The sequence below is a fragment of the Salvelinus fontinalis genome, chromosome 19 (assembly GCF_029448725.1).
Source record: "Salvelinus fontinalis isolate EN_2023a chromosome 19, ASM2944872v1, whole genome shotgun sequence".
Classification (NCBI taxonomy): domain Eukaryota; kingdom Metazoa; phylum Chordata; class Actinopteri; order Salmoniformes; family Salmonidae; genus Salvelinus; species Salvelinus fontinalis.
This window is the reverse complement of record NC_074683.1, coordinates 19043083-19066064: the sequence shown is the minus strand read 5'-3', so window position 1 is coordinate 19066064 and position 22982 is coordinate 19043083. Positions and strand designations below refer to the sequence as shown.

General features: G+C 41.6%; 1 protein-coding gene across 7 annotated transcripts in view; it reads left to right on the top strand.

Annotated features, from left to right (window-relative positions):
- The window catches only part of LOC129816461 (leucine-rich repeat flightless-interacting protein 2-like), an 81058-nt gene that overhangs the window by 14262 nt on the left and 43814 nt on the right, over positions 1–22982 (top strand). For all 7 annotated transcript variants that reach the window (XM_055870985.1, XM_055870978.1, XM_055870984.1 and 4 more), the window contains exon 2: positions 18462–18548. In XM_055870985.1, the coding sequence (XP_055726960.1) occupies positions 18462–18548 (87 nt within the window). The remainder of the gene's footprint in view (positions 1–18461; positions 18549–22982) is intronic.

Below are 22982 nucleotides of genomic sequence, written 5' to 3'. Positions count from 1 at the left end.
CACGTTTTTTGGCCTGGTGGTAGATCGGTCAGCGTGCCCTTGTGCAGGGCATTGACCCTGGATGCTTATGTGTGTCGCTCAGAATGGGAATCTGTTGGATGACTGGTATGATGTAGTCGTTGAGTGGCTTCACTGCAAGTATATTGTATGTTTCGGGGAAGAAAAAAATAACTAGCAAAGATCCCGCTCCGGAAATGGGATCATCAATATATAGAAAGTTTTGCCAAATGAAGAAAAACATTTATTTTCAATATTGATGTTTATTTTAAGTTCATATAAGAGCATGTTCATTGAAATCAAAATACTACTTGCATTATAGAGAATGCAGTAAAGCTTCATAGACGCCCCCCAAAATTGTGTTGTAGCACATACAGATGAAACATTATGGAGTCTTAAAGAAGGCCTGGGTAAGATCCAAATGTCAATGTTCCAACTTCAATTACTCTTTCAGATACAAATGTCAAATATATACTACTGTTAAAAAGTTTGGGGTCACTTAGCAATGTCCTTGTTTTTGAAAGAAAATCACTTTTTTGTCCACTAAAATAACATGATATTGATCAGAAATACAGTGTAGACAATGCTAATGTTGTAAATGACTATTGTAGCTGGAAACAGGTGATTTTCTATGGAATATCTATGTAGGTGTACAGAGGCCCATTATCAGCAACCATCACTCCTGTGTTTCAAATGCACGTTGTGTTAGCTTATCCAAGTTTATCATTTTAAAAGGGTAATTGATCATTAGAAAACCCTTTTACAATTGTTAGAACAGCTGAAAACACTTCTTCTGATTTAAAGAAGCAATAAAACTGGCCTTATTTAGACTAGTTGAGTATCTGGAGCATCAGCATTTGTGGGTTCGATTACAGGCTCAAAATGAACAGAAACAAAGACCTTTCTTCTGAAACTTTGTCAGTCTATTCTTCTAAAAAAATTAAGGCTATTCCATGTGAGAAATTGCCAAGAAACTGAAGATCTAACACAACGCTGTGCACTACTCTCTTCACAGAACAGCGCAAACTGTCTCTAACTAGACTAGAAGGAGGAATGGGAAGCCCCGGTGCACAACTGAGCAATATACGAGTACATTAGTGTCTAGTTTGAGAAACAGATGCCTCAAGTCCTCAACTTGCAGCTTCATTACGTAGTACCCGCAAAACACCAGTCTCTACGTCAACAGTGAAAAGGCGACTCTGGGATGCTGGCCTTCTAGGCAGAGTTCCTCTGTCCAGTGTCTGTTCTTTTGCCCATCTTAATCTTTTCTTTTTTTTGGGCCAGTCTGAGATTTCTTTGCAAATCTTCCTAGGCCAGCATCCTGGAGTCGCCTCTTCGTTGTTGATGTTGAGACTGGTGTTTTGAACACAACACTGAATACCTCTGTGTACACTACACCAATGTGCAGTGATTTATAGTGGGGAGAACAAAAATGCCCCCCAAAAATCCACTCTCAAATTGCTTCCTCTTACCAATCTCTTGTTTTTACACCATATCTTTTATTACCACGTTTGAGTAACTTCCTGTGTGGATTGATACTAATACTTTGGCGATTTACCCCAACATGCAGATCAAATTTGATTTGTCAAATGCTTTGTAAACAACAGGTGTAGATGGATAGACGAACAGTTTAAATGTTGACTTACAATTCCTGTTCCAACAATTCAGAGTAAATATAAAGTACCAGTACCAATTCGATGTGCAAGGGTATGAGGTAATTGAGGTAGCCATGTACTGTACATATACAGTTGAAGTCAGAAGTTTACATACACTTAGGTTGGAGTCATTAAAACTCGTTTTTCAACCACTCCACCTATTTCTTGTTAACAAACTAGTTTTGGCAAGTCCGTTAGGACATCTACTTTGTGCATGACACAAGTAATTTTTCCAACAATTGTTTACAGACAGATTATTTCACTTGTAATTCACTGTATCACAATTCCAGTGGGTCAGAAGTTGACATACACTAAGTTGACTGCCTGGAAAATTCCAGAAAATGATGTCATGGCTTTAGAAGCTTCTGATAGGCTAATTAACATTTGAGTCAATTGCAAACTCAGTGCCTCTTGACATCATGGGAAAATCAAAAGAAATCAGCCAAGACCTCAGAAAAAGAATTGTAGACCTCCACAAGTCTGGTTCATCCTTGGGAGCAATTTGGGTCTAAGTATGTGTGGGTAGAGTCCAGCGTGTCTGCATAGTCCGTGCAAAAGTTGGTGCAAAAAAAGGTGAATGCAGGTAATACGTGTATCCTTTTCGTTGGCTATTTAGCAGTCCCGTCACTTAGGTTCTGAAATCACTATCACCCACCACTTAACTTTTTTTTTTTTTTTTTTTTTACAGATTAAGTGTATTGTGTTAGTAATGTCAATATTTACAGTTTAGAAATTTGCTATGAGAAAGTCAATGAACATATAGCACAACTTTGGATTTCAACACATCTCAAAATTGAATGGTTTTGACCAGTTGGAAGTTTTTTGTGAAATTATTTTCTCCTCCCGCTTTGGCCATGAGTGAGACTGTCTCAAGTTATTCCTCATTATACAGGGTAAAGTTGATCATTTCATATCTAAAAATGTCCATATACACATTGTTTAAAGCAAAACTACCAAACCTATTGCTGACGGTGAACCTGAAAAATCAAAATAAAATCTATTGTAAGCCCCTTTCAATAGGTATAGCCAGATGAGTTGTATCTCTTACTTTTATTCTGGTAAAACACACTTTTCAACAGCGTATAGATAACATTAACCTAGAAAATTATACTGAACAAAAATATAAATGCAACAATTTCAACGAGTTACAGCTCAGAAAAAAATCTGTCAATTGAAATGGTTGCACATGGTCTGCGGTTGTGAGGCCGGTTGGATGTACTGTGCAGTTCTCTAAAACGATGTTGGTGGTGGCTTATGGTAGATAAATTAACATTAAATTCTCTGGCAACAGCTCTGGTGGACATTGCTGCAGTCAGCATGCCAATTGAACTCTCCCTCAACTTGAGACATCTGTGGCATTGTTTTGTGACAAAACTGCACATTTTAGTGGCCCTTTACTGTCCCAGCACAAGGTGCACCTGTGTAATGATCATGCTGTTTATTCAGCTTCTTGATATGCCACACCTGTCAGGTATATGGATTATCTTGGCAAAGTAGAAATGCTCACCAACAGTAAACAAATTCAAACAAAAAATGTGAACTTTTTGTGCATATGGAACATTTCTGGGATCTTTTTTTACATGTTGCGTTTTATGTTTTTGTTCAGTCACTCGACTAAAAGCCTAATATCGCGCAAGCCTTTTTAGCATTTGAATGCTAAAGGTGCCTTGCAAATGTGCAAGATCAGGAACAGGCCGCCTACTCCACGTTGGTCAGTGCACAAAGCTGGGAAGAGGTGCGCAGTTTGACTAGGCTACTGATATTCCCTAGGGTTGTTCTACAAGTCGTTTTGCATGCTGATCAATGACTGTCAACGTAGTTACATGCTTAGTTTGACACTGAAGGAGAGGATGAATCAGTTTTTTTTTTTTTACTTTGATTTTTGGAATGTAGTTAAAGTAATTTGAGCAAAAAAATGTGAATCGGCAATTCTTGACGTTTTGAATAGATTTTCGGACCGATGTAAGCTACATTTGGATCGGTTTGGGGTCCGTGGACCAATGCAGTCGTATTTTTATGCATTGGTCCCAATTGAAATGTTTATCTGTGAATCGTTACATCCCTAGTGTTGCAATGTAAACCGATACTGCCTTAAATCTAATGCCACTCTGTCTTTCCTCCCTACCCTGAAATGAAAAGCCAGACTGAGTTATTTTGTTTCTCCTCAGGGACAACAGGGTGGCCCATACTGTGTGAACCAATGAGAAACATCTGGACGACCTTCCCAGAACAATTTTTAGCTTGGTGATGCTCGCCTTGGTTGCAGCCGCTTCCACAGTATCCACAACTGCTTTTCTGCCAAATACTAACATGCCAGCTTCATGTTACCGACTGTATCATACCACGCATTTGAGAATTTTCTAAAGTAAGCTCCATTGTCTGCAGGTGACTGTGCTATAAAATTGGGACAACAGGTGAGATATTTTCGTAAGCAGTCTTGTGACCATGCTTGGATGCCAGAGTACATTTCAGTGTTCCACTGAACCTCATCAAAAACTGCTTTTATGATTTTCACTGCTGTCTAGTTTTGTAAGTGGCACTGGACTATTTCACAGATTTGAATTACACTGCCCCCTTGAAGGAGGCTTGAAGCATACTGTTTATTTTACCCTGGTGCACTCGTGCGTGCACACAGCTGCTCACCAGTTTTTCTGAAGAGCTGGGAAAGCGGCAGCTGGTCGTGTGTGTGTTTGTGGTAAGGCCTCGGGTGACATGTTCTGTCATTAAAGAACAGGGGGGCAGCTGTCAGTTTATTTTCCGTTTCCTCTGATCCAGGGGCCTGTAGAGAACTTTTGCACATTCTATCCTACCCTAGACCAGGCCAAACCATCATACCAGCCATGCCTAACTAATAGGCCAATCGGCATGCTGTTCATGTTCAACAACGCATGTTTCAGGTGGGTTGTAAGTTCCACAGAACTAGACGAATGGTATATCATGAGTTTTTTTTTTTTTCGTAAACTTCAAACTTCCTACAAAGCTATTAGTTTCATCCACAAAATGAATTATTTGACCGTGACGAAACCATGTGCGAGAATAGTTTTTTTTTTTTTTTTTTTTTTTTTACCTCTGTGCTCAGTGACTGACACTTTGTTTTGGATGTCCCTTGTTGTGTACCCTGGTTCTGTTTATTTTCAGGCAGTCTGACTCTCTTATCTGGCCACGTCTCTACTCAGCCATATTTTGGTCATTTAAAAAGGTTGTTTAGCCAATATTGCTCCTTGTCTGTGTGTGACGCTGTCTCTTGGTTAGTGTCTGGCGTAGAACCTTGAGTCACTATGTCTGTGGGCATAGAATAGGCTGGGACTTGGCTCTGCTGGGATGCTATTGCTAGGTCATTGTTAGTGCCTGGCTCAGCGCCCACACCCTGTTGGAAAGCAACAGAGCTTGTGCAAGTTTGTAGCATTACCAGTACGTCTATACTTGGTAATCAATGTGGGTCTTAGAAATAGTCCCTAAAGCAGGTTATAATTATACTCTTGACTGTGCCAATCAAGATACTCTGCTGCTTGAATCCATTTTCTTGTTGGACCTCATTTTCCCAAGTTATTTTAACCTCCGCTTAATCAAATATCGATGTCGTTCTGTGTCCTCTCTTTGTCCAGTCTGTCGGCGCCCTCTGCCTTTTTATAATGCCCGGACATGTTGGTTGGCTGGCAGTCAGGGTGGAGGGACTTGGGAGTGAGCCTCCCTGGTGGCACAGGCCAGAATGGCATTCAACTGGGGTGGCACTGAGACCTGCGATAAGGGCTCTGCGCTCTCTCTGAGAACGGTCAGCGACGGGGTCAGAGTGACAGGACCCAGGCCAACACCCCTGCCCCTAGAACCAGAGGCAAGGCACTGAAGCTAACAGGGCCTCATTTGAAAGCCATGGTGCCTTCTGGTTTTGCTGATCTTCCTTGGCACTCTAGTATCGATTTTGGTGTGGGATCACCAACCACCAAGTTATGAATTGTTGATCGAAGTTGAGGATGAAATGCTACTCGTTTTGCTTCACGCACAAAACAAATATTAGACGGCAAAGCTCTTCATCCAGGAGGGGATTCTCTGCTGTTACCAAGAAAAGCTTGACGCTATCTAGCTAAATAACTAGTTACTAAGTTAGCGAACAAAATGCACAACTGCAGAGCATCTAGACAGTTAAGTTAATAGTTCTAAGATATCTAGCTGGCAAATATTTACTTTTGAATTCCATACTGTAAATAGATTTGCTGTCTCGCGTCGTTGTGTGCATGTAAAGAAACGGTGTGACTGGGACTACTGTTAAGCTTCATAATGAAAACCAATTTGATGGGGAAATGAAGAACGTAATCTGCTTTTTCTCCTAACGTACTGCACAAGTTGTACTGCAGGTATTTACTTAAGTAGCTACAAATATTCACATATTAAAAAACTTCAATGGTAAACTTTTTGGGGTCGTTACGTTATTGAAAATGATTCTGTCTGTATTTTAAAGTACCCTGGTATGCAGTACATACTGGGCTTGGGTGGTATACTGTATATACCATATACGGGGTATTTGGAAATACCGACGTTAAGATTTTCAATACCGTACCAACAATTAAAGTGGCTAGCATGCAAGATCAAGTTTCTTGTTTACAGTAGAGAGCAATCCCCTCCTGGATCAGGATCCCTGCTCTCTAAATGCTTTAGTGTTTTTTACGTTTGGAAAGAAAGCGCCCCTTGTGTGCACTGCCGGTTATATGAATGGTGTGAAAATCTGGATCCCGCCCTACTGGATACCGTACATCACTTTGCCCACCTACTTGACCATGTTTTTTTTCTTCCAGGTCCCATCTCAAGTTTATGCGCAGCCCATCTTAGATGTTCTCCATGCTTCCTTGAACCCGTCGACAATCCCTTTTTGCGTGCGCTTTGGATCTCACGCCAAAAGTAGACAGTTGAGTGACAGGCGAGGTTATGGTTCCTGCAGCACTTTGTGGAATGGCACAGAGGTGTGTCAACATCACCCATTTTTTGATGCAGTGAACTAACTCTGCGTCTCCAGAGGACAGTCACTCTAATGAAAGCAAACTGAATTGGAGCGTTTTTGATGGAACTCGGGTCCATGTAGGTCATTAAAAATAGCTGCGCAGAAGGGGAGCAGCCGGAGGAGGAGAAAGACATTATTTCTCTCTCTGTTGCTCTTCCCTGGCCCAGTTAGATGTGGTGTTTTGTATTTAGTAGCAGCAGGTAAGAGACTTTGTTATCATACCTGCTATTTGAAGCAGGTTTTGTTGGATCGGTGTGTGCCTGGTAGTGTTGTCACAATACCAGAATTTTTACTTCGATACAAAGTTTAGTACTAAAGTACTTGATATCATCACGATACTCGATACAAAAACGATACCACGTAAAAAAAAAAAATGAAGTGTATTAGCCAAAGTCACAGAATGGCACTTGATCCAGACAGATCTTTGGACTTCAATATCATTACCTTTTTGAGATTTTTAAATGTATGCGTTAAATAATCAAATATACAATCAATTTGACTTTGTTTTTATGTAGATTGATAAAAAGCAACGGTAAAACTTTATTTGAATGGTAAATCTCTAGTCTATTGATAAACTGGGTAAATCAAGATGTTGCCTAGGCCTATTCACAATACAGGTGAATGCATATTCAATGGGAGTTTGTGCATGCATTGTTGAGCTTGTTCTGGCTGATTTCATGGGGCTACAGATGACAACCAATCTGTTTCTCTTCCTTTTGGGACTTATGTTATTGTACTGGTCAACAACATTTGCATAGAAGGAGCACGCTTCTTTTATAAAAAGTGTGCGCCGTCTCTTTAAAACCCATGATGTCATTCACCCACAGTCCGTTGGCGGCTCAAGCACTAAGGTATAATAAGAACTGGAGACTGCGTCCAAGATGACAAACCGTCGTTTCAGGTAATCTACTCGCGTTCACATACGCTGATTCACGGACCATATATATCCAGGTTGCATTCGGTTTATACGGACCAACATCGCATGTAAACTAGCAATCAGTGCCCGCAGAGAGCAGCGGTATCACATCGCGGCAGACATTGGATGAATATAACATTTTAATATCTGAGAAGGGGGTTAGCTGCATCCTAATATGGTGACCGGAGGTGGGTCGAAAGAAAAGTAATGGGTGTGTGTAAAGGAGTGGGCGTGTCAAGTGCTCTGCTATAGGTTACAGTTTTGATTGAGCACTTAAAAAAACTCTCTTTCTTACCACGCAACTACCTACATGTAGTTACCGTACTGTGAGAGTTTGGACTTAGTCATATTTCACTGTTTTACACAAATGTAGCTTTTTCAGTTATAAAATTGACGATTGTTTATTAAAAGTTTGATGGTATACTGTTACTTTATACATTGTATGCGTGTGATTACTGTGACTGTCACCCTGATATTGGCTACTAGGTAAGTACTTCCCACGCCATTGCCTGACACAGTAGTGCTTGTCAAGCGGGAGCGGAAGGCACTATGTCCCGGTGTTGCCGTTCATGCCCTCCCCATTGAGTAGTAGACTGTGTGTAGGCTTTGTATCAAAGTGACATCTAGATGGTTATCAATATTAGTTATTTCTTGTGTATGCTGTGTCGTGACTTGACTAACATTAATCTGAAGACAGTTAATCAGATGAATAACAATGTTTAATTGTTACCATTTTTTTTATTAATCATGTAACAATTAACTCATCAGGACCTGGGGCACCACGAGAGCGGTTCTTTAAAGAGTTACCATCTCTCGAATTCAACCCTAAAAGGTCTACCTATCACATATATAAACAGTCAACTTAATCATATTAATCATAACCTTGTATCATATCACCATTCTGAACAGTCGTAACCTCCATGCACCTGCAAAACCAGAGCCGTATGATTCAGTACTACACAAATTGGTTTAATGTATTTACCCGCTATTTAATGGTAACACAGAATAAACATATACACTTAATACGTTAAAAACAGGTCCCTAACGGAATGACACAACATGGCTGCTTGTTACAAAAGAGATGGAGAGAGGGACAGAGACACTTAACATTGGTACTTAAAGAAACTACTCTCACTTGCAGTAATCTTATACCTTGCACACGAACCTCCGCCCTCTGAGTAAAATCATGACTGTATTTACGTGAAATGCTTGGGTTCGCCGTGTATCTCTCTCTGCGGACAGGGCCTCCATGGAAAGAGAATCGGGCCTTTTGGCGGCACGCTTGTATGGCTCTGATTGTCCAAAAGGGTTCCAACAAGTCTTCTCTGTAGTTGTCCGGTGACTTGTCATGTAATCCTGAACAGAACTACAGTTTATTTTCCTTCCATTAGCTCTTGTAGATGCTGCTTTGAAGATAGGCTAGCCAGCTGTGTCGATGGTTCCCATTCGGGTGATGAGAGTAGCCTAATACGATGGGTTGAGCAGAGTAGTAGACTGGACCCACTTAAATTAGCTTTTGAAGACCCTTTACTTAGGTCAGCGAATCAGCCGTACCAGTGATTGTCCGGGAAGTGAGTTTCTCCTCGTGTTGAGATTTAAAAGTTCAAACCACTTTAGCTTTTCTAGTCTGGTATGTTAATTTATTACCTCATTTATGCAGTTTGTTCGAAAGGGGCAGTTCCTTCAGGCTGACACACACTCTGACCTCACTTGGGGGCGTGACTAGTCAATTTTACGAAGTTATGTAAAACAATTTCTCTTATTGTTCATCAAATCACACCACTCTTAACTCTTAGAGGACACCACTCTTAGAGGACACCAATTGGGGTTCTTTGACAGTTGGCATCCAACGTCGCTGCATTATCGTCACCTACTGTGCTGGGGTGTGGGCCAGAGACCACACCAGCAGCCTCAATTGTAGCGGGCGCGGCATGTAGTAACAGTAGTCTGCAGATAGACATTGTTCTGGGCCGGACATCAGTTAACCTGTCTAGGACAGGGGTTCCGCTAGCGGCACCACGTTTCGCTAACGGAACCCCTCAGCAATGAAATAGCAATGCGCCAAATACAAATCAACAGAAATCTCATAAATCAAATGTCTCAAACATACAATTATTAGGCACCATTTTAAAGATACAATTCTTGTTAATCCAGCCAGTGTCTGATTTCAAAAATGCTTTACAGCGAAATCTCCACAAATGATTATTAGGTCACCACCAAGTCACAGAAAAACCCAGCCATTTTTCCCGCCCAAGAGAGGAGTCACAAAAAGCACAAATAGAGATAAAATGAATCACTAACCTTTGATCTTCATCAGATGACACTCATAAGACTTCATGTTACACAATACATGTATGTTTTGTTCGATAAAGTGCATATTTATATCCAAAAATCTAATTTTACATTGGTGTTATGTTCAGTAGTTCAAAAACATGGTATGATTTTGCAGAGAGCCACATGAATTCAGAGATACTCATTATAAATGTTGATGAAAATTAAAGTGTTATGCATGGAACTTTAGATACACTTCTCCTTAATGCAACCGCTGTGTCGGATTTTAAAAAATTAACGGAAAAAGCATAATCTGAGAACGGCGCTCAGAGCCCAAACCAGCCAGAGAAATATTCGCCATGTTGGGTAGTCAACATTATTCATAAATAGCATAATAAATATTCACTTACCTTTGATCGTCATCAGAATGCACTCCCAGGAATCGCAGTTCCACAATAAATGCTTGTTTTGTTCGATAATGTCCATAATTTATGTCCATTTATGTCCAATAGCTTCTTTTGTTAGGGCGTTTGGTAAACAAATCCAAAATCGCGATCTGGTCCATTCGGACGAAACGTTCAAAAAGTTATATTACAGGTCGTAGAAACTTGTCAAACTAAGTAAAGAATCAATCTTTAGGATGTTTTTATCATAAAAGTTCAATAATGTTCCAACCGGAGAATTCCATTGTCTGTAGAGAAGCAATGGAACGAGAGCTAACTCTCAAGTGAAAGCGCGTGACTGAGAACGAGGCTGTAGGCAGACCCCTTACTCAAACAGCTCCCATCCAGCCCCCCTTCACACGAGGAGCCTGAAACAACGTTCTAAAGACTGTTGACATCCAGTGGAAGCCTTAGGAAGTGCAACATAACCCATATCCCACTGTGTATTCGATAGGGGTGAGTTCAAAAACTACAAACCTCAGATTTCCCACTTCCTGTTTGGATTTTTTCTCAGGTTGTTGCCTGCCATATGAGTTCTGTTTATACTCAGACATCATTCAAACAGTTTTAGAAACTTCAGAGTGTTTTCTATCCAATACTAATAATAATATGCATATATTGGCATCTGGGACTGAGTAGGAGGCAGTTTACTCTGGGCACGCTATTCATCCAAAAGTGAAAATGCTGCCCCCTATCCCAAACAAGTTAAACTGCAGTACGAAGCCAAACTGTAGGAGCATTTGAAGTTGTGCTTCTAGACCAGAACCCTGGTCACTTGGGCTCGAGCAAAGGATTATCTTGACTGGGAGAGACATGAGGCGGGTGAGACTAAGTGAATGAATAAAGCGTTTGGTGACAATCAGCTTTAAAATCAGCAATAGTTTCCGTTGGATCAGAAACAATATGATAGGGTAGTAAATTGATTTTAGCTTCAGCTGTAAGCTAGCAAGGAACATTAGCCCACAAAGCTGGAACTGGTATCATCTTGCATTCTAAAGTGTTCTAGCCTGTAATGGCCATTTTGTTTTGCAAACATTAATTCAAGCTGTAATATGTAACTTTTTGGGCGACCCAACCAATTCACATAGAAATATGAGTTATAGATCTTGTTCCCATTGAAAGCAAGTCTAAGAAGCGTTAGATGTGTTCTGTGAGCGCTATGTCTATGCTTCCCGTTCCTAAGTTTCGTCTTTGCGTCTTTCGATTTTGTACACCAGCTTAAAATACAATATTTTTGTTTGTGGAAAATATATTTCACAGCGGTTAAGATGATACAGTGATTCTCTACACTATACTTGCATGTTTTGTCTCAAACTGAAATTAGGCAAACTATTCTAAATTTAGCAACCAGGCAATGGCGGAACTATTTCTACATAGTACATCTTTTAACAGTTTCTACATGCCATGTTGCATGAAGTGTTTTTTTTATTATTAAAAATGTTTTTCCTAATGTTGCCCATATGGGAAAAGGATAGGAGAAAGACCATGCATATGACCGGCGCGGGTATTTGATCCATACAAATCAGTTGAAAATGGTTAACAAGGTTCACTAATAAGAAGTACAACATGGCAAATTAGTACTATCTACCAGGAGTGCAGCTATGACCATATAAAAATATCCATAATTATATACAGTGCCTTCAGAAAGTATTCACACCCCTCTAACATTTGTGAAAAATAACATGATTTAAATTAGTATTCAACCACCTGAGTCGATACATGTTAGAATGACCTTTGGTGATCACAGCTGTGAGTCTTTCTGGGTAAATCTCTCTAAGAGCTTTGCACACCTGGATTATACAGTATTTGCACATTTATTTTAGAAATTCTTTAAGCTCTGTCAAGATGGTTGTTGATCATTGCTAGACAGCCATTTAAGGCAATTTGAAGTCAAAACGGTAACTCGGCCACTCAAGAACATTCAATGTCATCTTGGTAAGCAACTACAGTGTATATGTGACTCACCACCTGGATTCGGTCTTACGTAGGGGGATTATTTAAAATGTGAAATGGTTTTTACATTGGATGAAAGTAGAGACTCTGAGCTGCAAAATGGTATATCATACACTGCATTTGAGGAACAATGGGGAAAGTAATTCTGCTTTGAAAGTTGATCAACTTGTAAACTCACTTTTGAGAAAATCGTCTTTGAATGTTTGGGTGTCTAGTGAAGAGTCCTTCTTTGTCTACACCCATTCATCATCGTACACCCTCTTAAGCTTTAGCCCCACCCATCTCGTTTCGCTCTCGGAGCGCGTACTTGACGCTCTGGCCAATGATTTGTTTACCTCTGGATAACATGAAAACAGCCTAACCAGCTCTGCTGGCAACAATTTCATTATGCTTTTTTGCTGACGTTTACTGACACCGGCCATATTCAACGAACGCTGTACACACGTAACGTTAGCTAGCTGGCTGGCTCATTAGCTAACAGTACACTTTAGTTTAAGACGTATAGCTAGCTAGGTAAACAATGAACCTAGCTAGGTAAACAATGTTTAAAATCACACACGTCACGTAACGTTAGCTAACGAGCCAGCCACCTAAATTTAGCTAGTTAAACAACAATGAACAAAGTGGCAACAGTGCCTAACATTTGACTCTAACTAGAAAAGCAAACAGCTCTGGGGAAACCATAATAACCTCTGCTAGGGAGACAGCCAGCTAACATTAGCTAGCCAGCTAACAGTACACTTTAGCTTGACATGAAACCACTTTCTGTCAAAAGTAGAAACGCGTAATATCTGAAAAAGTAGCTAGCTAACACTCGACAATCTTACCTGTATACATCATCATGCGTGATGGACGTGTCTCCCTGTCAGGAATGCCATACCACGGTTGCCCTTAGTTTGAAGATGTAATCTGGAGACAGGTGTTTCCTCCATCTCTTTAGCGATCGTAGTCTAATTCCACTGATTTCAAAACTTGATCCTCCAGAAAGTGGAGAGCAACACTTATGCAGCTCCACTACACAATATATTTTTTTTTAAACAGAGTTCGACATGATTACCAACACAGACTGACCAGCTCAAATAGACAGAAGCCTTGAATATGGCAGACCAATCCTCTCTCCTCTCTCGGTATGTCCAGCCCTCTCATTATCTCAGCCAATCATGGCTAGTGGGAAGGTTGCTAACTTTATCTGTGGCTTAACCAACAAGGCTCGTCATTTAACAATTGTATTCATATTTACAGATGGCATACAAGTTTGTTACTAAGGCACACAAAAGTTAACATGTTCGAGAAGGCATTTCTGCCCAATAATATGTTTACGTTCAAACGACTCCTGTGAAGTCGTGACTTGCGACATACACCTAGTTTCCTGAATCGGTTAACGTATTTGGCCTTGTTTTAGGCTATTGCTCTGCTGAAAGGTGTGTTTGGAAAGCAGACTGAACCAGGTTATCCTTGAATTTTTCCTGTGCTTAGCTTTATTCTGTTTCGTTTATCCTAATAGTCTCCCTAGTCCTTGTAGATCATCATACCCAAAACATAATACAGCCACCACCATGCTTGAAAATATGAAGTGGTACTCAGTGTTGTGTTTGCCCCAAAAACACTTTGTATTCAGGACATAAAGTTAATTTATAGTATTTTTTGGGCCAAATCTTTTGCAGTTTTACATTATCTTATTGCAAACAGGGTGCATCTTTTGGAATATTTTTTATTCTGTACAGGCTTGCTGCTTTTCACTCTGTAATTTAGGTTAGTATTGTGGAGTAAGTACAATGTTGATCCATCCTAAGTTTTCTCCTGTCACAGCCATTAAACTTTGTAACTGTTTTAAAATCCCTGTTGGCCTCGTGTTGAAACCCCTGAGTGGTTTCCTTCCTCTCCGGCAACTGAGTTAGGAAGGATGCCTGTATCTTTGTAGTGACTGGGTGTATTGACACACCATCCAAAGTGTAATTAATAACTTCACCATGCTCACTGTGATAGTCAGTCATTGTCTGAACTCTGGCCCCTTGGGCTCAAGCAAAGATTTTCTTACCAATAGGTCCCCTTCTTTGCGAGGCATTGGAAAACCTCCCTGGTCTTTTGTGGTTGAATCTGTGTTTGCAATTCACTGCTCGACTGAGCGACCTTACAGATAATTGTGTGTTGGTACAGAGATTAAGTAGTCATCCAAAAATCATGTTAAACATTTACTCCATACAGAGTGAGTCCATGCAACTTATTATGTGACTTAATCAAATGTTTACTCCTGAACTAATTTAGTTTTGCCATAACAAAGGGGTTGAATACTTACTAAATACATTTCAGCTTTTCATTTTTAATTAGTACAAATTTAGAAAAATATAATTCCACTGACTTTGGAGTATTGTGTGTAGGCCATGACCAAATGTAAAATACATTTGTGGCCTGCTGGAGGTCATTTTGCAGGGCTCTGGCAGTGCTCCTCCTGCTCAAAGGCGGAGGTAGCGGTCCTGCTGCTGGGCTGTTGCCCTCCTACGGCCTCCTCCACGTCTCCTGATGTACTGGCCTGTCTCCTGGTAGCGCCTCCATGCTCTGGACACTACGCTGACAGACACAGCAAACCTTCTTGCCACAGCTCGCATTGATGTGCCATCCTGGATGAGCTGCACTACCTGAGCCACTTGTGTGGGTTGTAGACTCCGTCTCATGGTACCACTTGAGTGAGAGCACCGCCAGCATTCAAAAGTGACCAAAACATCAGCCAGGAAGCATAGGAACTGAGAAGTGGTCTGTGGTCACCACCTGCAGAATCTCTCCTTTATTGGGGGTGTCTTGCTAATTGCCTATAATTTCCACCTTTTGTCTATTCCATTTGCACAACAGCATGTGAAATTTATTGTCAATCAGTGTTGCTTCCTAAGTGGACAGTTTGATTTCACAGAAGTGTGATTGACTTGGAGTTACATTGTGTTGTTTAAGTGTTCCCTTTATTTTTTTGAGCAGTGTATTTCCGTTTCGCCTTAAGACACTCCAGGACCGGACTTATAGTACATATAACCATTTGTAGATAAATGCACATCTTTTTTCATCGTATCTGTAAAAAACAAAAATTACTAGAAAGGAAATTTGACAAAATATCAACATTTCCCAAAATCAAACTTGTATTGGTCACATACACATGGTTAGCAGATGTTAATGCGTGTAGTGAAATGCTTGTGCTTCTAGTTCCGACATTCCAGTAATATCTAACAATTCCCCAACAACTACCTACTACACATCTAAAGGGATGGGATAAGAATATGTACATAAAAATATATAGATGAGCGATGGCCGAGCGGCAAGGTGCAATAGATTGTATAAGGTACTGTATATATACATATGAGATGAGTAATGTAAGATATGTTAACATTATTAGTGGTGTTGTTTAAAGTGACTAGTAACTACGCCACTGCTTAAAAGTTAAGTATGACTATAATACATCTAAGATGTGTCAAATTATATCCAGCTCAGGGCTGCAGCTTTGCATTTGGTTTGCTAACTTGCTAGCTAAGTGGGTAGACGTCAACATCAAGCATCTTCGTTACAGCAGAGACATTCAACCCCCCCCTGGATCAAGATCCTTTTTGCCTTAAGCTGGGTGGGCACTACACAACTTTTAAAATCCTAACATCGTAGGGCCTCCCGAGTGGCGCAGCGGTCTAAGGCACTGCAGTGCTTGAGGCGTCACTACAGATCCGGGTTCGATCCCGAGCAGGTGCAGCCGGCCGTGACCGGGAGACCCATTAGTCGTCCGGGTTGGGGGAGGGTTTGGCTGGCCGGGTTGTCCATGTCCCATCGTGCTCTAGCGACTCCTGTGGCGGGCCAGGCTCATGCACGGTCGCCAGTTGTCCGGTGTTTCCTCTGACACATTGGTGCTGCTGGCTTTTGGGTTAAGCAAGCAACGAGTCCGTACGGGAGTTGCAGTGATGGGACAAGACTGTAACTAACAATTGGATACCACGAAATTGGAGTGAAAAAGGGTTTAAAAAAAATATGGAAATACTAACATCGTTGAGCCTCTCACATTAAACAACAGTCTTCACTGTAGTTTTTCTTTTGTGTTGCCAAAATAGTGACACAGACGGGGTCAAGTATTCTCCCTACCACACTGTCTCATGAAAACAATGATGTGATTAGTTTGTAACGTAGCTGCGAGCTCTGGCTCACAGCAGCCTCATAACCATTCAGACATTCACAATTGCCAGACACACTTGAAATATCTAGCCAACATTTTGAATTGAATAACATTGCTTGTGAACTTCAAAGCTGTAACGATTTGACACTTTACCTTTGGTTAAAGGCAAGTACGAACGCATACTAGTAGTAGTCATCTCTCCTGCTCGAGGGTCCACACATTCTGGGTGACGCGAAACAACGTCATCATCTCACTGGCTTCTTATCTATTACTAACCACCGATCTCAAAACTTGGCGTTGCACATCTCACACTACAAAGCATTGCAGATTTTGTGCCGATTCAAATCAAACCTGTTTGAGCAGTCCCAGACGTCCCGATATTTTCAAAGACGACACCAGTAGCCCTCCAGATTGTCAGATGCTTCCAATCACAGAATAAGGCTTATGGGCTTGCCAGAATCCTATTTAATCCCCCCCCCCCCAGCTGACATTTACACTCCTCTAACCACTACTGCGTCATCCACCTTTCCTCAATTGGACTCTGTGTCCTCTGCCAGTGGTGTATGCTGGTACAGAAACAAAAGGCCCTATTGGAATCGAAAATGTATCCTCCTTCCTTACTCCGTTCCTTTAAAGGGATCCCTGATCTCACACGGTTGAATAGTTGAAGGCAGGGCTTGCTTTCCTCTATCTAATCATGTGAGATCAGTGATTACTTCGAGGAAGGCAGGACTAATTTCAACAGGGCCTAGAACTGTAGTGTGGAGTTCACAGTCCAAGGCAGTGGAGTGTAAACTGGTCTAGAATGTGTCAACGACAGAGTTCTCTTTTACTCTGGCCTGTATGTCACATAATGTGAATGAGGAGGACCTTTTTAAACACACTGAAATGTGTATATATAAAAGAAGTAATATATTTCTGTTTCAGTGCATGTGGGAGTGTGTTTTTGTGTGTACCAGACCGTTGCTTTTATGGGAGTTTTCCTGTTACTTGGGCAAATGGGCCGCAGTTGGGGAAACGCAGAAGGGCGAGGGAGGAGGGGTTACAGCATTCTGTGCATGTCTAGCTTGCACAGTGACCCCGCCTAGAGGCAACATGTTCCCGGCCACATTCTGACAGCCTCAGGGGCAGGAAGGAAGTGCTTACTCACTCTCTCTTACGCGCACACACTCACTCTCTCGCTCTCTCTCACTCACCCACCCTCTGAGACAGAGCCTTTTAAGGAAAAAGCCTTGCTCTCACTCAAGTGAAGCCGAGTCTACACACTGCTTGCGTAAACACACAGACACGCAAACATAAAGCATTGCCACACCCAAAGTAATGTGTTCACGTAAATATACAAACAAGAATACACAATCTAAATGTGGAGTACTGCTTATAGATTTTTTTTAATCAAGGGTTGCATGTAGGGCTGTGATGGTCTTGGGATGACTGTAACTGGCCAGCTAAATGACCGAGGTCTCGGTAATAATCGTTCAAATCGATTTTCTCCTCATCTGCTCCTGACTGAATGTGCTACCATAGACATAGAATGAATAGAACGGGTGTCCCCATTCAAGTCAATGGTGGACAGGCAGCCATTGCGAGTCAACCATAGGAGCAGAGCAGGAAGTAAAAGCAGGATGTGTACCCATCAATCCGTGCTGTGATTTTGTTGATTCAACTCAACTGACATTACAAAAAATACATTCCATTGCATGAGCCCCATCAGTTAACATCATTTGAATGAACGTTCTACATTTCAGCAAGGAGGAACAAAGTTTCATCACGTTGTTAAGTCTGTTACCGCAGACACTAAATCAACTGCACAAATGCCCCGCCGTCCTGTCTTCAGTCAGCTGTTCGTTTCAGTTTTTTTTATTTATTTGAATTAACCGGTTAGGACTGTTTTATTTTCATCATGGTCTTCATCCAAAACTGCCGGGTTACACGTTATACATGAATTGTCCCAGCCCTTAGGGAACAGGAGCCCTATCTAGGAAAAGGATGTCTGGTCACATCGTCTCTATTTATATATGCTGGTGTTAATGCTAAACTAACAATCTCTCTCATTCTCCCTTGCTCTCTCTTCATCCTATCTTTCTCTCTAATTTAGGCAGAGGCCAGGTTGGCAGCGAAGAGGGCGGCCAGGGCAGAGGCCCGGGAAATACGTATGAAGGAGCTGGAGAGACAACAGAAAGAGGTACAACTAGAGGGCACTATATTCCCAATACACACATAATGCACACACTTACGTTATACAGCACATAGACCACATGCACACAGACATGCATGCAAAATTTAGTATCCATACCGACAGAACTTCAATACAACTACACTTCCAAATGTCAGACATAACAGACCAGGTGCAATACTGTACCTTACACAGACTTGGTCCCAAAACTACACCAAGCTTTAGGCACCATGAGTCACGTCACATGACCAGGGAGACGGTTCGGGAAGCTGGAGGGTCACATGGGGCCAGGGTTGGTCATTAAAGACGAAGGCATTTCCTCTGGACACAGTGTTTCATTAAGCTGAGGGTCCTTTCCTCCTGTGCCACGGTGGGAACAGAGGTCACCAGTGTTAATGGTGTACTGTTATCACTATAGCCCAGCACGAGAGTGCACAGCTGGGGATTTCTACCAAACAAATTAGCATACACTCTGAACATCGTGAGTATAAACAACAAGCAAGAACATTGCCATTAGAGATCCGGGGAATTAAGGATTCCAGTTTTGCCTTTTTGGAACCGTAATCTTAAAAAGTGATCTTGAAGTTACACAATCTTTACATCTAGTATATTCTGGAACACATGGTGCTTACTAGTTGCCAACCCTGATTTTGGTTTACCCTTTGTACGTGCAGTAGCAGAAGCGGTCAAATTGGTGGGAAATTGATCTGCTTATGCTCTTTGACCCAGTGAGAGAGAGCATGATAAAATCCAGTTGACCTGGAGGTCTTAAGCACTTAACCCTCACCTGAGCTTGACCAGTACCTGCAATGGCTGAACTCACCAAATAGCATCGGTAATCGACGCTCTTGTTCAGGACCAAGGACGCATCGGTGAATGTGTACTATTTCTTAATGTAACGGGAACTATAAAGCAAGTTGCTTTGGTCCAATAGATGTTTACATTGTGTTCAGCTGTTTGTATTTGGATAGTTTTTTTTTTATTGGCTGAGATTTGTATTAGTAGTGTCTCTAGGTTAGTTTCCAGCTGTGAGATTAAGTAATAGCTCTGATTGGACCATAGGAGATTGTAACTAAATAAGTCTCAGTAAGTACTCCATCATGCAGGGCTGGGGTAAATTCCATTTCAGTCAAAATTCAATACATGAATTGGACATTTCCTATTAGGAAATATTGGGTCATCTTCAGTTCATTAAAGTTATGTATGTCAGAGTGACGTATTACCTGCGATGGACTAAAGCATAGCATTATGCTACATGCTCCCTGCTAGCTTTGCCTCCCTCTTGGTTCTGCAGACTCAAGCACCTTTTTAGGTTCATTAAATCACCATTTGGCTTGACTCTGCCGATAGCGGCTCTAATCTCTAGATTTTTACGTGTGTGTGTGTGTGTGTGTGTTACATGATGAATGTGTCATGCTGTGGTTTATCACCTCTGATCCCTACCTAAGGGAGCCTCAACCTTTCCTTGGGTCACTATTCTTAGACCACAATAATCCTACCGAAAGCTTCACAGTCACTGCTCACTCTTACTCCGACATTGCTACCCTGCTCTAAGAAACCATGTGTCATTGCCTTAATGTACAGAATGATCACTGTGATAGGCATTGAGTTGTTTAGTGTACGATGTGAGTTTCTCAATATATTTAGCATTTGTCCCATTTTTTTTTTAGATGTGAAATTTGCCAGCAATGAGAGACACATGCCATATGCTCACACATTTAAAACATGTGATTAAGCAAACAGTGCACCCACCCCTGTGTTATGGTAGACGTGCATGAGCAGGCACACCCCCTCCTGTCATACTCACCGGATTAACAGTCAGTGTTCAGATTAGTCTGGTCAGGAGGTGTGTTTGGTATGTGTGCGAATGTGTATGTGTGTGTGTGTGGCTTAAACCCTCAACCCAAGTCCCAAAGTAGCTTAACGGGCTGTCCTCCTTAGTGAAGCCTCTTGTTGACTGTGGTTTGTTTTGTTGCTCCAACGATGTTATGTCTGGACAACACTACTATGCTTTCCACTGCTGTCTGGATGTTAACTTTCGGAGATATCCTCTTCAATTGTGGAAACACTCAAGCCAGAAGAGTGGATTGCTAGCTGTATGTCTACAGTAGTGCTAACCTAAATCATCAGGGTGTCTTCGTAGCGTCGCCCGAGCCTCTGAACTGGGAACTTTTAACCTCATTGATCCCGTCTGCATGGCAGGCCATCGTCATTGGCGACATCTGTATGGAACACCCTAAGTTTGCATCGTGACCGCAGCAGGACGGCCGGGCGGTGGTTGGCGGGGAGGGGGTTTCGGGCTGCCCTTAAAGGGCGTCCGGGGACCCCTCCAAATAGAAAGGTGAGCCGGTATGTTTGAAGCTAGTTGGGACGGGAAGCGGGGAGGTACAGTACCTAAGCTGATTGTGTAACTGTAACTCATCTGATGAGTGGTCTTGCACTGAACGAGGCAAGGTAATTGTTTACGTGTTTATTTACACTTGAAAAATGAATAGTGACGCTTTTAGTTCTTGACCGTTTATCAAATACTTTGGTCGGACCCGGATATGAAGTTTTACCTTAATTTGCAATCTCTGCTTTGAAATCTTCTTAAATCCCAAACAATTTCTGTAATGAAATCGCCAGAAAAATCTGTTCTTGATTGTCATGTTGCTGTGAGACACTTTAAGCACGCTGGTTCTCAGCACAACTTTTCCAGAATGCTGACTCCAACGTGCCTCACAGAGGCTGAGCCGAAAAGCTTGTCACATTTCCTTTGCTAGGTATCTTTTGCTCGGAGGTCAAAGAGAGCTCAGCTGTCAAAGCTTGGAAGAAGAGGTTCCAGTATCACCTTTGTTTCGTAATGCTTTTATCATAAAATGTGTCATACCTGTGGTAATGGGACATATGTGTATGGTACTGTAAGTACACACGTTCCTGCATGATATTTTGGAGATTTAAATGGCAAACGCATTTGTTCAGCTCTCAGGTCCTTGAAGGTGACCATCTTCGAAAGAGAAACGCTGACACAAAGGTTAACTCTAACAATAAGTGCTTTTCCGACAGGCCTCGGGCATTAACCATAACAACGGTTCAGTAAATCTGCCGTGAGGGGAGTTTGCCAAGGTTGGGTCGAGATCTTTTGGCCAGACCAATGGAGCAAGCACGGACATAGACGTAGGCAGAAAAAAAGCGTTAATTGAGACCGATGGGGTCAAGAAGTGGCAGGGTGTCATCTGAACAGCACTTCTAGTTAGTGAATGAAGAGTAACAGTGGATGAAAGGGTCGGCCCAACTGATGATGGATCTGTAGAACTGAGAATCGCACACCAGCCAAAGCTTGTACTGCAGGGCTGAAAGCGAGAGAGTGCTGTTAAATCTGGATTAGTGGCCCACTGACAGGCCAGTGAAACTGGAGGGGTAGGGTGTCTTTAAAACCAGGAAAAGCATTGTCGGCTGGGTATTGGGGGACAGTATAGAAGAGGTGGCACATTTTTCACATATTTCATAGAGCGATTTTGGTTCAGCGACCACAGCTTCTAGACTGAGCTCAAAGGTACAGCATGTAAAACATTGAAACATTTTGTTCAACAAAGTCGGAAATAGTTAGCTTGTTTGCTCAAGTGGACCTCCACCGAGACCAGATCATATACTTTAAGGAACCACTCATAGGGAGTTAATCATAGGTGAGTGCAATAACTAATGCATTTCATGATTTAAATACATTTCTAAGCTTGTATGAAGTGAATGCATCTCATAGTGTCGTGGGAAGGTTTGGTCTCCATCTCTTGTCTTTGGGGTCTGTTTTGGACCATTTAACGCTGTAGTTTCCCCAATTCAGGTCTAATAGAATAGTTTTTTTAACTGCATGTACCTGCTAATGAAGACGGCTAGTGCCGTTCTGAGTTAAAACTGTTTTTGTCTATGTATAAACGATAAATATCCCAATGCTTAAGATGTTCAGAGGGGTATACTACATAGCGGGTTTGAGGACCTGACTTTGGTCAACTCCGAGTTCAACTTGGGATAACCGTTGACATAAAGGTGGCTCACTTTCTAGCCAGGCCAATTTCTATGGCAACGAATACTTCCGCTCTAACCTGTTAACTCCACTTTATCCTGAAAGAAGTCTCTGGGCGCTGGGTTGAGGAGCAATTAAATCAGATTCCCTCACTCTCGCAAAGACCGTGTTATCATCCCTTCATCTGGAGAATAGTTGATGTTCTTTTGTGTTTAAATATAGTAATAATGAAAGACCTGTCACACTACAAATTTTGTAATGTCAAGATGCATTTAAAAGTTCACGTGCATTAAAACCTTCGTATGACTTTATACAATTATTTTATCAATAGTGGGGGAAAAAAGGGTAATTGATAACCAGAAAGACGGTATTAATGATACACGTAATGAAATGAAGACGGCCCGTCTAATATATTTTTTCTCATAGCCTGAATTTGCAGGAAA